Genomic DNA, 16,034 nt, shown 5'->3' with positions numbered 1-16,034 from the left:
TGTCTCTCATGGGTCCCTCCAACTCTCAAACTCACTTGACTCAACATGCTGGCTCTCAGGGTCCCTCCAAATGCCTTCTACAAGAAGATGCAGGGGTTCTTTGCGGATCATGGTTACCCTGAGAAGAACTGAGAAGTTCAGACGTAAATTGAGAAACATGCTAAGAACCTACAAACAGGCCAAAGAACGTTACCGGGAGACAGGCCAAGGGAGAACCACTTGGCTGTGTTTTGAGGTTAATGTCTCTCTGGTGCATAGGGTTATGATTAACACAATATGATCTTCAGGATTTCTTATTCCCCTCAGGGAATGAATGACATACAGTTTATAAATCATTCACTATTTATTCTAACAAAGGTTGAAACAAAAAAAAACATATTTTGGTGTTCACACATGCATTTGTTTGATTTACAAAGTCTGAACCGGACCAAGAAAAACATCTATAGTGAAATTGAGATGGTCGGCTCTATTCTTATGCATTTCACTGTTCCTGTGCATGTGACAATAACACTTGAACTCAGAGGAGAAGGTGGTTCGAGACCTCAATGCTGGAGGGAGTGGCTGCCATGCAGCACATTCTTCAGCAGATGCTTATAAGTCAGAAAGAAAGGGTTACACTGTTGAAAAAGGAAAATAAATGATGCTTGACATTCCTTCTTGTCTGTCTTCACCATCCCAGGTGTTGTCCCATTATGTCTATTTGGAGTGTTTATCTCCTTTATGGTGTAGCCATTGAACACCTCTAACAGCAGACATGCACATGGTAAACTTGTTTCTAAAATGCTGCTTTTACTTTGTGCAAAGTATAACCCTTTAACCAGCCTGAGTGTGATGTTTCTTTGTCAACGACAGGCAGTCTGGATATGGAATCTTTATCTGATTTGAATCAGGCACGGGATGACAGGAGGTAGTTTGTTGAACCAAGGTTCCCAGAAGGATTTGGGCATGAAACGATGCCTGTTAGACAGATCAGTTTCGTCATCTTCAAAAAATGCAGCCAGTTTCAATTGTCTGTGGTAGGAAATGATCTCTGCGTAGTTGTGTCTTGCTGCCCCATGTAATGATCAGCGTTGGAATAAATGACAAACCTCATGGTAAAGTAATCTGAGCCAGTGTCGGGCAGAAGTGACTGGAGAGGGCCCCTTGGCACCCAGATTGATGCTCTGGGGAACACTCGAGCTGCCGTGTTGAACAAAAGGCGAACACTCTTGTTCTGGGACTGAGTCGTGCCCTTGTCCTTGTTGTTAAGACCAAAGGACAGGATAACCTTCCTCACCTAGGGAAACATCCTTCCCTGTGGTCCCTCCCAACTTCCTGCCAGTAGGAAAGGAAGTCACTGGAAGCCCCCAAATGCACCACCCGTCTGATGTCGTCCACCTGGATGCCCATGCCGAATGCCTATGTGGCCACCACACACCTGATGTGGCCATTGCCTGAAGTGAAGTCTGACAGAATGTGCTCCTAGGTCTCTGGGTCTGTCTACTTCTGTTATACTTCTGTTCTACTTCTTACAGAAGGGATTTTGAGGTACTCCTCTCGAAAGGATGTGAGCCACTGTTAAACAGACAGACAGACCAGTGGAAGAGGATTTAGGAATTTCAGATGAAATTTGGCAGAGTATGCTTCAGAGATACATTCTTCTTCTTTATATGTCTGAGACATGCTATAATACACTTTAAAATAGTCTTTCGGCTGCATTGGTCAAAGGCAAAATGATCCAAGTGTAGACCAGAAATGGTCTAAACTTGTGACCTATGTATTATAGCAGGCTCCTGCTACCTTATTTCACATGCTTTGGACATACATGAAATGTATTGATTTCTGTAAGTCAATTTCTGAGATGTATTCCAAGGTACTGGAGAGGCCTATATCTGCAAATACATTTTTGCAAATACAAGTCATTATTTTTAGATAAGACTATGCTAAATATTTATTCACGTCACCAAATAATTCATTAAAACGCACTGTTTTTCAATGAAGGTCTACAGAATCCTCAGCAGCACTCTGTAGGGTAGCACCATGGTATAGCCAGCAGACCGCTAGCTTCTGTCCTCCGGGTACATTGACTTCAATACAAAAGCCAGTAGGCTCATGGTTCTCACCCCGTTCTATAGACTTACACAGTAGTTATGACAACTTTCCGGAGGTCCTCCAAACCGGTCAGAGCTCTTGCAGAATAAACTGACAGTTTGTCCACCATATCAAAGGATCACAGAATTCATCTAGTACTGAAAGCAAAAACTACAGCTAGCTATCACTGCAGTGCATAGCATGTGGTGAGTAGTTGACTCAAAGAGAAAGACTATATTTGAAAAAAAAAAATCTTTCAAAATTAAGGAGAAGCGAGAGAGAGAGAGTGTATTTCTTTTTCACATTCACTTTCAATATTTTTGCACGCCCAATTTTTCAGTTTTTGATTTGTTAAAAAAGTTTGAAATATCCAATAAATGTCGTTCCACTTCATGATTGTGTCCCACTTGTTGTTGATCCTTCACCAAAAAATACAGTTTTATATCTTTATGTTTGAAGCCTGAAATGTGTCAAAAGGTCGCAAAGTTCAAGGGGGCCGAATACTTTCGCAAGGCACTGTATATCTTTTTATATTTCACCTTTATTTAACTAGGCAAGTCAGTTAAGAACAAATTCTTATTTTCAATGACGGCCTAGGAACGGTGGGTTAACTGCGTGGTTCAGAAGCAGAACGACAGATTTGTACCTTGTCAGCTCGTGGATTTGACCTTGCAACCTTCCGGTTACTAGTCCAATGCTCTAACCACTGTTAGCCATTGGATAAAGGAAGTCATGGTCATCTCAAGCTAGAGAAAAGGCACTATTCCTTAAAATGATCTGCAAGTCAATTGTATGATATCTGGCAACTTTTCTTATCTTTTGTAGAAAACATGGACCTAGCTAATTTCACAACTGCATAAACTAACCCAAATTATAATTTATATCACTATTTTTACTTTTATAGTATCTGTGTTTTTCATTATTTGATTATGTCACTTCCATTCTGTCATGCCTGTTTAATAAAAGTCTGGTATTCGGGTGGTGCTCTGTAGGAGCATGAGGGTTGGGGTGAGTTTGATGTGGTAACTTTGTGGCGCAGCTAATCATATACTGAGCACAACATAACAATTCTTAACAATATTAATTGGTCGTTGTAATAATTAGACAGGAGATCGGTGAAATGTGTTTGATCATTACATACTGTGTGCCCACTATGTGTCTGGCCTCGAGCTCCAAACACTGCTGAACATCTTACACCACGGTACTCAATAAACAATGACATAGTACTTATACATTCATTATCATTTCTATGAGATTGTGACAGGATGAGAACAGTCACAGTCCCACTTGACAATAATTTGACAGTGGGAAAATTCTGGGTTATTTGGTTAATCAAACAGCAGAGGGAGACAAATCTCCAGAAAATAGCCCTGCAGCAATGGAGTGTAAAGGAGAAAGTGTGTTTCAGATTGTCCCCCTGCACCAGCTGTGATCTTAGTAGAATGACTCGCACAAAAACTAGAAAAGCATACCACAAAAACTGTGGCAAGCCCAATACAGTATAGGAACAGAGGGTTTGTAATGCTCTAGTTCAGTCAAAAGCCCCCAATTCTGTCTCAGCCTTTATTCCTGACCTCTCAATTACTGGCAAGCTGACTACCTCCTGACTGTGATGCCTAGGGTCAATACTAAAAGGGCACCTGTACTGTACCCAGGCATTCAATTGGGTTGCGCAGGGGGTGGAATCATCCATTCATCCATCCATCCACCTACCAATCCATTTGCTCCATCTCTGTCCATCCATCCATCCCCTATCTATCCTAGCTGTGAGTTTACAGGTAAGCACGCCAGAGTTACAAAGACAATAGGATGATTGGTTGAAAGTGAAGTGAGTTTGTAATACCTCAGTTCATCCATGTCCAAAGCCCTCTCTCTCATCTCTCCCTCCCATCTCACTGCTCTCACTCATCTCCCTCCCATCTCACTGCTCTCACTCATCTCCCTCCCATCTCACCTCCCTCACTCATCTCCCTCCCATCTCACTGCCCTCACTCATCTCCCTCCCATCTCACTACCCTCACTCATCTCCCTCCCATCTCACTACCCTCACTCATCTCCCTCCCATCTCACTGCCCTCACTCATCTCCCTCCCATCTCACTGCTCTCACTCATCTCCCTCCCATCTCACTGCCCTCACTCATCTCCCTCCCATCTCACTGCTCTCACTCATCTCCCTCCCATCTCACCTCCCTCACTCATCTCCCTCCCATCTCACTACCCTCACTCATCTCCCTCCCATCTCACTGCTCTCACTCATCTCCCTCCCATCTCACTGCTCTCACTCATCTCCCTCCCATCTCACTCCTCTCCATCCCATCTCACTGCTCTCACTCATCTCCCTCCCATCTCACTGCTCTCACTCATCTCCCTCCCATCTCACTACCCTCACTCCTCTCCATCCCATCTCACTGCCCTCACTCATCTCCCTCCCATCTCACTACCCTCACTCATCTCCCTCCCATCTCACTACCCTCACTCATCTCCATCCCATCTCAATGCCCTCATTCATCTCCCTCCCATCTCACTACCCTCACTCATCTCCCTCCCATCTCACTGCCCTCACTCATCTCCCTCCCATCTCACTGCCCTCACTCATCTCCCTCCCATCTCACTGCTCTCACTCATCTCCCTCCCATCTCACTGCCCTCACTCGCTCATCTCTCCCTCCCCCTCTCACTACCCTCACTCATCTCCCTCCCATCTCACTGCCCTCACTCATCTCCCTCCCATCTCACTGCCCTCACTCATCTCCCTCCCATCTCACTGCCCTCACTCATCTCCCTCCCATCTCACTGCCCTCACTCGCTCATCTCTCCCTCCCCCTCTCACTGCCCTCACTCGTCTCACTCTCTCATCTCTCCCTCCCCTCTCACTGCCCTCACTCGTCTCACTCTCTCATCTCTCCCTCTCCCTCCCCTCTCACTGCCCTCACTCGTCTCACTCTCTCATCTCTCCCTCTCCCTCCCCTCTCACTGCCCTCACTCGTCTCACTCTCTCATCTCTCCCTCCCCTCTCACTGCCCTCACTGTCTCACTCTCTCATCTCTCCCTCCCCCTCTCACTGCCCTCACTCGTCTCACTCTCTCATCTCTCCCTCCCCCTCTCACTGCCCTCACTGCCTCACTCTCTCATCTCTCCCTCCCCCTCTCACTGCCCTCACTCGTCTCACTCTCTCATCTCTCCCTCCCCTCTCACTGCCCTCACTCGTCTCACTCTCTCATCTCTCCCTCCCCTCTCACTGCCCTCACTCGTCTCACTCTCTCATCTCTCCCTCCCCCTCTCACTGCCCTCACTCGTCTCACTCTCTCATCTCTCCCTCCCCCTCTCACTGCCCTCACTGTCTCACTCATCTCTCTCCTCCCCCTCTCACTGCCCTCACTCGTCTCACTCTCTCATATCTCCTTGCCCTCACTCGTCTCACTCTCTCATCTCTCCCTCCCCCTCTCACTGCCCTCACTCGTCTCACTCTCTCATATCTCCTCCCCTCTCACTGCCCTCACTCGTCTCACTCTCTCATCTCTCCCTCCCCTCTCACTGCCATCACTCGTCTCACTCTCTCATCTCTCCCTCCCCCTCTCACTGCCCTCACTCGTCTCACGCTCTCATCTCTCCCTCCCCCTCTCACTGCCCTCACCCGTCACACTCTCTCATCATCTCCCTCCCCCTCTCACTGCCCTCACTGTCTCACTCTCTCATCTCTCCCTCCCCCCCTCTCACTGCCCTCACTCGTCTCACTCTCTCATCTCTCCCTCCCCTCTCACTGCCCTCACTCGTCTCACTCTCTCATCTCTCCCTCCCCCTCTCACTGCCCTCACTGCCTCACTCTCTCATCTCTCCCTCCCCTCTCACTGCCCTCACTCGTCTCACTCTCTCATCTCTCCCTCCCCCTCTCACTTGTCACACTCTCTCATCTCTCCCTCCCCTCTCACTGCCCTCACTCTCTCATCTCTCCCTCCCCCTCTCACTGCCCTCACTCTCTCATCTCTCCCTCCCCTCTCACTGCCCTCACTCTCTCATCTCTCCCTCCCCTCTCACTCTCTCACTCTCTCATCTCTCCCTCCCCTCTCCCCTCACTGCCCTCACTCCTCTCACTCTCTCATCTCTCCCTCCCCCTCTCACTGCCCTCACTCGTCTCACTCTCTCATCTCTCCCTCCTCCCCTCTCACTGCCCTCACTGTCTCACTCTCTCATCTCTCCCTCCCCCTCTCACTGCCCTCACTGTCTCACTCTCTCATCTCTCCCTCCCCCTCTCACTGCCCTCACTCGTCTCACTCTCTCATCTCTCCCTCCCCTCTCACTTGTCTCACTCTCTCATCTCTCCCTCCCCCTCTCACTGCCCTCACTCTCTCATCTCTCCCTCCCCCTCTCACTGCCCTCACTCTCTCATCTCTCCCTCCCCTCTCACTCGTCTCACTCTCTCATCTCTCCCTCCCCTCTCACTCGTCTCACTCTCTCATCTCTCCCTCCCCTCTCACTGCCCTATCTCCCCTGTATCTCCCCTATGCTTTGCCAACATCTATTCCTCACCTCATAATAAAGGAGAACCTCCCCAGCATGTTGTAATAGCCACTTTGATCTGCCACACCACAGGGCTTGGTGAGTGATAGCTGTAATACACCACTTCTCTACAGTGCCTGTATTAGGGCCAGGCGAGTGAGCAGCGGTGACAGCAACAGCATAATATGAGTCCAAAATGGCACCCTATTCGCTACTACTTTTAGCCAAGGCTCATAGGGCTCTGGTCAAAAGTGGTGTTCTATATAGGAGATAGGGTGTAATTTTAGATGTAGACAAAACTGTGCTGGAGTTTGCCTATCTGGGTTGATTAAAGGCCCAAAATCACAGTGTGACAGTGGCACACAAGTTTATTAGGGAGTTCTTGAAACGTTATATTAGTTTCAGAATGAAAATGTGGCTGGGGTACGCAAGAAAAAAGCCCTATGGAACTAGTTACAGTTCATACTGTTGGAAACTGGTGTGGTGATAATATTGCCATTATCTTCATTCTTTACTATTTTCCCCTTGTAATCAATGAGATGATGATGACTGCATGATGATTGTTTATGATGATGAAAATCATGAGTATGATGATCATGATGATTGTTAGGATAATGATCTGAATGATGATGATGATAATAACATTAGTATGATGATCATGATGATTATTAGGATAATGATCTGAATGATGATGATGGTGAGGAGGATGATTGTTGTTATTATAGTTATTATTAATGTGACGAAGATGAATATTATGATCATCATGATGATGATAACGATGTTGAAATGTACTGAATAAACGTGAAGCTCGAAAAAATCAACATAATCACGTACCACTATTCTCCTGTAGCCGATTCTCAAATCCATATTGGCGATGGGACGAGGGCGGCAATCAGCTGCGCAGCGCTCTAACTTTGTCCGGTCATTATTTGAGCTCCATATCGCTACTTCCCAGTCGCGCTACATTTAGAGCGAGAGAAAGAAGGAGAGAATTCAGACTTTTATTGTGACTCCGTAGTAGGCCACAGCACAACGGAATATTTTGTTGTTGTGTGCGAATTAGTTGTGTATCGATTTGATACATCATATTTGACTGCGAGTTTTGGTTGCGGTTTTGAAATCGGGGAGTGTCGCGCCGGGTGGAAATCAGGTTTGAGGAATCAGTGGGATATGTTGATCTGTACATGAGCGCAGCGCATTCTTCCGAAAGAAGGTAACATTATATATCTGTTACATCGTACTGTCATTCTGTCCAAATGTCTGTGAAATATTTGGTGCCTGTGAATGGTCTCTATCGCGCCACAGAATCAGTTTAACCAAGTGCAAGTTTATTATTTCAGCCTAAATATAGTTGTTGTTCTGGCATTTTATGTTTACATAACACCGTTTACATTTAGAAATACCCCGCGTCATTTTTTTGACACGGTAGACATTCTCTGTCGCTGTTGTCAATATCGTTATTATTTTAAATACGTTTTATAGACACGTGAACTGCCTGATATACTGCCGTAGACATCGCTGAACTGTGCCATTAGAGCTACCCTACCCTGCGGGAGCATCCTTCACTGTCTAGAATGAACTTTCGTGAAAGCGGGAGCCTATCTGACAAGTAGAATGAATTTGCTAGAAATCAATAATTGGCCAATGCTATTTCCAGCGGAGGGAAGTGCTTCTCCTCGGATTCCATCCATGTAGCGGTTGTGCTGTTACATGTGTCTGTTATCCAACAGCTTTTCAGTACATCGTTATAATCACATTCATGCAATATTGAACCCTGATACCCAAAGAAACTACCTACCTAGTGTCATTCATAGTAGTTTACAGACGCACATATGCCAATATCTCTTTTTTTATAGGCTATACATTCAATCTCAATCTGATTCCTTCTATTTAGGCTCATTTATACAATCTAACTTTATCATCGGTGACAGCTGATCGCCTATTCCTGTATTTTCACACATGTTTTTGCAACATCACTGTATTGTGGAAGTATTAGACTGGCCATAATAATATTTGGATTTGAAGGGAAGAGCGGTGCACCTTCTGGGTTTTTGCCTTTCTCTCCCCTGTCTTGACACTGACTGAAACATGTGCTCCCTATCCCAGGCTGCACCTCACCAACACATAACAGCACGTTTCATCGCGGAGCTAAGATGAAACCACTCCTGTTCCTGCTCTGGGAGACTGGGCTAGCTCTCTCTCTGCTCTACTCGGCTGCACAGGTACGGTACCATTCACATGGTGGCATTTAAATAAAAGTTTGATTCAATTTGATATGGCAGTGTTTCCGAAATTGTGGGTAGGGCCCGCTAATTGGACGAGGAGGCCACCCACTGTGGAATTGTAAAAAGTAATGTAAAGTGTGATGCTTGTTCAACCCTGAAAAAGGCCCTGGGTTCCAGAACGTTGGTTCTGTTATAAATGATTGGGAGTCATGAAGGGTGCATCTCAGTTGTATTTCTGATGTCCTCACCTCCTTCTCAAAGCATGTTGGAGGAGAAGGTCTGTGGGGAGAACCTCCCCACTGGGCACAGATGTCAGTTTAACGTCTAGTTCTGATTTACATTTGGTTGAGTTGTCAACTAACTTCAATTCAATGTTCAAATTTACTGTCAGTGTATTTAGATTAAAAGTTGGGTGAAAAAATGATGAAATTCCCTACATTCATAACTTTTTACAAATCCAATCAGTTTGATTCAACGTCATCATATTGCAATTTTGGGTTGAAATGATGTAGAAACAACATTGATTCAACCAGTTCTTGCCCAGTGGGTCAGATCTTCTGCGATGCGTTTTGAAAAGGAGACGAGGATGTGAGAAATCAAGCAAAGACCAGATTAACCCGTAGAGTGTCGTACTTTCTTTGTTTTTTCAAATTGATGGTCAGTATATAGTCTGCACCTTGTCAACTATGTGGGGGTGTGGCTCTCTTCCAAATGACACTCCATTCCCTATGTAGTTTACACTACTAAGTAGTGCACGATATAGTTTACACTACTAAATAGTGCACAATATAGGGAAAACGGTACCGTTTGGGACACACAGATGGTCACATCTCGAAGCTCTTGTTCCTGGCTATTTCGGCCTATACAGGTGTGTGGCTATTATTATAGATGTGTGTAGTACATATTATTGTAGATGTGTGTAGTACATATTATTGTAGATGTGTGTAGTACATATTATTATAGATGTGTGTAGTACATATTATTATAGATGTGTGTAGTACATATTATTATAGATGTGTGTAGTACATATTATTATAGATGTGTGTAGTACATATTATTGTAGATGTGTGTAGTACATATTATTATAGATGTGTGTAGTACATATTATTGTAGATGTGTGTAGTACATATTATTGTAGATGTGTGTAGTACATATTATTATAGATCTGTGTAGTACATATTATTATAGATGTGTGTAGTACATATTATTATAGATAGTGTGTAGTACATATTATTATAGATGTGTGTAGTACATATTATTATAGATGTGTGTAGTACATATTATTATAGATGTGTGTAGTACATATTATTATAGATGTGTGTAGTACATATTATTATAGATGTGTGTAGTACATATTATTATAGATGTGTGTAGTACATATTATTATAGATGTGTGTAGTACATATTATATTAGTACATATTATTATAGATGTGTGTAGTACATATTATTATAGATGTGTGTAGTACATATTATTATAGATGTGTGTAGTACATATTATTATAGATGTGTGTAGTACATATTATTATAGATGTGTGTAGTACATATTATTATAGATGTGTGTAGTACATATTATTATAGATGTGTGTAGTACATATTATTATAGATGTGTGTAGTACATATTATTGTAGATGTGTGTAGTACATATTATTATAGATGTGTGTAGTACATATTATTGTAGATGTGTGTAGTACATATTATTATAGATGTGTGTATACATAATATTATAGATGTGTGTAGTACATATTATTATAGATGTATTACATATTATTATAGATGTGTGTAGTACATATTATTGTAGATGTGTGTAGTACATATTATTATAGATGTGTGTAGTACATATTATTATAGATGTGTGTAGTACATATTATTATAGATGTGTGTAGTACATATTATTGTAGATGTGTGTAGTACATATTATTATAGATGTGTGTAGTACATATTATTATAGATGTGTGTAGTACATATTATTGTAAATAGTACATATTATTGTAGATGTGTGTAGTACATATTATTGTAGATGTGTGTAGTACATATTATTGTAGATGTGTGTAGTACATATTATTGTAGATGTGTGTAGTACATATTATTATAGATGTGTGTAGTACATATTATTGTAGATGTGTAGTACATATTATTGTAGATGTGTGTAGTACATATTATAGATGTGTGTAGTACATATTATTATAGATGTGTGTAGTACATATTATTATAGATGTGTGTAGTACATATTATTGTAAATGTGTGTAGTACATATTATTGTAAATGTGTGTAGTACATATTATTGTAAATGTGTGTAGTACATATTATTGTAGATGTGTGTAGTACATTGCTATGGGACAGTTGGAGGATGTTCGTCTGCCTGGCTATGTGTCTATTTGGAGCCAGCTGAATTGAATGTCACCTCTCTTTATGAGGATCAACCCTCTAAAGCCCTAAGGTTGACACACACACACACACACACACACACACACACACACACACACACACACACACACACACACACACACACACACACACACACACACACACACACACACACACACACACACACACACACACACACACACACACACACACACACACACACACACACACACACACACACACAGAGGCTGCTGAGGGCCAGGTGATAACAGAGATCTGTTGGGCTCTGCCACTGAGTGGTGAGGCCTTTTTTTAGGATAAGGGATGCATCCCAAATGGGACACTGGTCAAAAGTAGTGCACTTTATAAAATATGGTACCATTTGGCATGCAGACAAGGCTTGCTAGTTAACATGTAGTAAGCTAGTGTCTGAAAACAGATCACACGGAAACCTGAATCTGCCAGTTGACTGTGATGTTGGACATGCTGCTTTAGGCTTCTACAGGAGACCAAAATAGAGTTGGAAGTCTGTTTGATGATTTGTTTGTATAACATGCTGGTATTGGTATTTACATGTTGTCTGTATGGAGTAAAGGGAATTACCCATAGAGATTAGAATAACTTTGAGTCTCCTCTCTAGTGTTGATTCAGTTTTCCCAATAGCCCAATGTAGGGCCCCTTTACAGCACTTGTAATTGTCTGGTTTCTGAAAGACGTGTCTGTCTTATAGGTCCAGTCCTGCATTTAATTTCTGTCTGTATGTGAGTGTAACACGTGGAGCCGTTGCGTGGGTAGTAAGTCAGAACAATGAAAGCCACCAGTGTCGTGAGGACAGGCGTGTCTGCTAAGGCTCTCTCCTAGTTCCCAGCCCTCTCACTCATCTGCTCATACAATTAGACCCTGAATCTGGTGCCTAACCTCTTAGTGACCACGGCCCTGACACACACACACACACACCTGCACGCATGGATACACACATGAATGCAATAGACAACAAGGAATCCACAGAGTCCGACCAATTGGATCCTGGTCTAAGTGTGCAGCGCCCATCATTGTTGGCTCAATAACCCCGTTTTTTATTTAACATTGTTATCAGGAAATATTCCAAAAGTATGTAAATCAGCTCTTGTGCTGCCACTTCATAAGGGCAGGGATAGTAGTGATCTTAATTATTATCACCCCATTTCAAGGATTCCCTTTCTAGATAAGATTATTGAATCCTTGGTAAATGTAGAACTTTGCTCTTTTTTGTCTAAGAAATGAATTTTGAATGTAAACCTCACAGGGTTCAGGCCTGGACAGAGCACTATATTACAGCAACCACTCTAGTAGTTCATGATCTTGTCAATGCTTTACACACTACAATGAAATGTGCTGCTTTGTTTGTGGACCCGTCAAACCCTTTTGATACTGTTGATCAGGCTATTTTATACGTTTTCCTCAATAGGCCTGAGCTCTGTCGCCTGTTCATGGTTTCAGGATTATGTTAGTGACAGAACTCAGGATGTTGTGATTGATGGGGTTAAGTCTGAATTTCTTGAAGTATGTAAAGGTGTACCACAGGGGTTGATTTTGGGTCCTGCTCTCTTCACTACTTACTGTATATACACACCATTGGTCAGTCTGTTAAAAATGGTGAACTTCATCTATATGCAGATGATAGTATTATGTCTGCTACTGCCCGACTTGATCTGACTGTTGATCTGAATGTTGATCTGGCTGCTGATCTGACTGTTGATCTGACTGTTGATCTGACTGTTGATCTGACTGTTGATCTGACTGTTGATCTGACTGTTGATCTGAATGTTGATCTGAATGTTGATCTGACTGTTGATCTGACTGTTGATCTGCCTGTTGATCTGAATGTTGATCTGACTGTTGATCTGACTGTTGATCTGGCTGTTGATCTGACTGTTGATCTGGCTGTTGATCTGACTGTTGATCTGGCTGTTGATCTGGCTGTTGATCTGACTGTTGATCTGGCTGTTGATCTGGCTGTTTGATCTGGCTGTTGATCTGGCTGTTTGATCCGGCTGTTGATCTGGCTGTTTGATCCGACTGTTGATCTGAATGTTGATCTGACTGTTGATCTGGCTGTTGATCCGACTGTTGATCTGAATGTTGATCTGACTGTTTTGATCTGGCTGTTGATCTGGCTGTTGATCTGACTGTTTGATCTGGCTGTTGATCTGGCTGTTTGATCTGGCTGTTTGATCTGGCCGTTGATCTGGCTGTTGATCTGGTTGTTGATCTGACTGTTTGATCTGGCTGTTGATCTGGCTGTTGATCTGACTGTTTGATCTGAATGTTGATCTGACTGTTGATCTGAATGTTGATCTGACTGTTTGATCTGACTGTTGATCTGAATGTTGATCTGAATGTTGATCTGACTGTTGATCTGAATGTTGATCTGAATGTTGATCTGACTGTTGATCTGAATGTTGATCTGAATGTTGATCTGACTGTTGATCTGGTTGTTGATCTGATCTGGTTGTTGATCTGAATGTTGATCTGAATGTTGATCTGACTGTTGATCTGAATGTTGATCTGAATGTTGATCTGACTGTTGATCTGAATGTTGATCTGACTGTTGATCTGACTGTTGATCTGAATGTTGATCTGAATGTTGATCTGACTGTTGATCTGGTTGTTGATCTGACTGTTGATCTGAATGTTGATCTGAATGTTGATCTGGCTGTGTATCTGACTGTGTATCTGGCTGTGTATCTGACTGTTGATCTGAATGTTGATCTGAGTGTTGATCTGACTGTTGATCTGGCTGTTGATCTGGCTGTTGATCTGGCTGTTGACCTGGCTGTTGATCTGGCTGTGTATCTGGCTGTTGATCTGAATGTTGATCTGACTGTTGATCTGACTGTTGATCTGGCTGTGTCTAAACTACAGTCAGCTTTTAGAGCTATGCAGGAATCCCTTGCTGATTTAAAACTTGAAAACTAAATACATACTGTTTTGAAACTCTCTCAGAATGTTTCAGATGACCTACATGTTCACTCTTTAGATGTTTCTCCAATCAAATGTGTTCCCGCATATAAATACTTATGTCTTTGAAAGAAGAAGCTAAGATTTAAAGTTGTCTCTTTCTACAGAAACAGATGGTGCCTTTCTCTAAGCCGTAGGAAGCAGATCATTCAGTCAACCTCTTTATCAGTTCTTGTTTATGCAGCTGCTACTACACTTAAACCTTTGGATATCATCTACCGTAGTGCCCTTTGTTTTGTGACAGGTGAAGGTTTTAATACTCATCACTGTATCATCCTGTATTAAAAGGCTGGCTGGACTTCGCTAAAGACCCATAGGTCTCTACATTACTACCTTTTTGTTAACAAGGCCCAACTTCATAAACTTCCATCTTATCTAACTTTGCTTTTGAAGTATAGACACCTGAGTTGCCTAATCCATTCATGTGATTGGTTAACTGTTGAGGTTCCTATGGTCTCCACAGAGCGAGGTAAATCTGCTTTTAGTGTTAATGCACCCTATTGCTCTGGTGCCTTTCTGATTGGGGACGTATTGTGGTGGAACGTCTTTTATTTCTGGGTGATTCGTGATTTTTTATTTTTGTGTTTCCCATGACTGTATTTGAATGTGTATTTACAGTATATAGTTTGGGTATAATGTGTTTTTGTAAATACGGGGCGCATTTGCAAAAGAGACCCAGGTCTCAATATATTGTCCCTAAAGGTTAAATAAATAAAAATAATATGGATAGATACATATGTACGCATGACTACTCTCACACACACACGCACACGCACACGCTCACACTCACACTCACACACACACACACACACACACACACACACACACACACACACACACACACACACACACACACACACACACACACACACACACACACACACACACACACACACACACACACACACACACACACACACACACACACACACACACACACACACACGTAGGCAGGCACATGCACTCAGGTAGGATTTCTCTCTCTCTCTCTCTCTCTCTCTCTCTCTCTCTCTCTCTCTCTCTCTCTCTCTCTCTCTCTCTCTCTCTCTTCCTCTCTCTCTCTCTCTTCCTCTCTCTCTCTCTCTCTCTCTCTCTCTCTCTCTCTCTTCCCCTCTCTCTCTCTCTCTTCCCTCTCTCTCTCTCTTTCTCTCTCTCTCTCTCTCTTCTCTCTCTCTCTCTTCCCCTCTCTCTTCTCTTTCCCTCTCTCTCTCTCTCCTCCTCTCTCTTCTCTCTTTCCCTCTCTCTCTTCCCTCTCTCTCTCTTCTCTCTTTCCCTCTCTCTCTCTTCTCTCTTCCCCTCTCTCTCTCTTCTCTCTTCTCTCTCTCTCTTCTCTCTTTCCCTCTCTCTCTCTTCCCTCTCTCTCTCTCTCTCTCTCCCTCTCTCTCTCTTCCCCTCTCTCTCTCTCTCTTTCCCTCTCTCTCTTCCCCTCTCTCTCTCTTCTCTCTTTCCCTCTCTCTCTTCCCCTCTCTCTCTCTTCTCTCTTTCCCTCTCTCTCTCTTCTCTCTTTCCCTCTCTCTCTTCCCTCTCTCTCTCTTCTCTCTTTCCCTCTCTCTCTCTTCCCCTCTCTCTCTCTTCTCTCTTTCCCTCTCTCTCTTCCCCTCTCTCTCTCTTCTCTCTTTCCCTCTCTTCTCTCTTTCTCTCACACACAGCTGCCAGGGGTCTTTCACCGGCCACACCTGTGGCTTAGCCTCGCTCTGTGACCAGTGGAACAGAGGCTCACACAGGCCCTGAGTGTGTGTGTGAGAGAGAGAGAGAGAGATAGAGAGAGAGAGGGTCTCCTAGGGAACAGATGGAGGGGAACACATTATATCAGCTGAGTGCTTTAGCAGATAGCATGTCCAGGTTTATTTGTAATTCTGTTGAGTTCATGTCTCCATA

At 43.3% G+C, this 16,034-nt stretch overlaps 1 protein-coding gene across 2 annotated transcripts in view; it reads left to right on the top strand.

Annotated features, from left to right (window-relative positions):
* The first annotated feature begins 7,441 nt into the window (after positions 1-7,441).
* Positions 7,442-16,034, top strand: part of adamtsl3 (ADAMTS-like 3) — a 204,063-nt gene continuing 195,470 nt past the window's right edge. For both annotated transcript variants that reach the window (XM_046348979.1, XM_046348980.1), the window contains exons 1-2: positions 7,442-7,779; positions 8,673-8,788. In XM_046348979.1, coding sequence (XP_046204935.1) covers positions 8,720-8,788 — 69 coding nt within the window. In that variant the 5' untranslated portion in view covers positions 7,442-7,779; positions 8,673-8,719. The remainder of the gene's footprint in view (positions 7,780-8,672; positions 8,789-16,034) is intronic.

This window comes from Oncorhynchus gorbuscha, linkage group LG05 (genome assembly GCF_021184085.1).
Source record: "Oncorhynchus gorbuscha isolate QuinsamMale2020 ecotype Even-year linkage group LG05, OgorEven_v1.0, whole genome shotgun sequence".
Taxonomy (NCBI): Eukaryota; Metazoa; Chordata; class Actinopteri; order Salmoniformes; family Salmonidae; genus Oncorhynchus; species Oncorhynchus gorbuscha.
The sequence above is the reverse complement of the archived record's forward strand: the minus strand, read 5'-3'. Positions and strand labels throughout refer to the sequence as shown.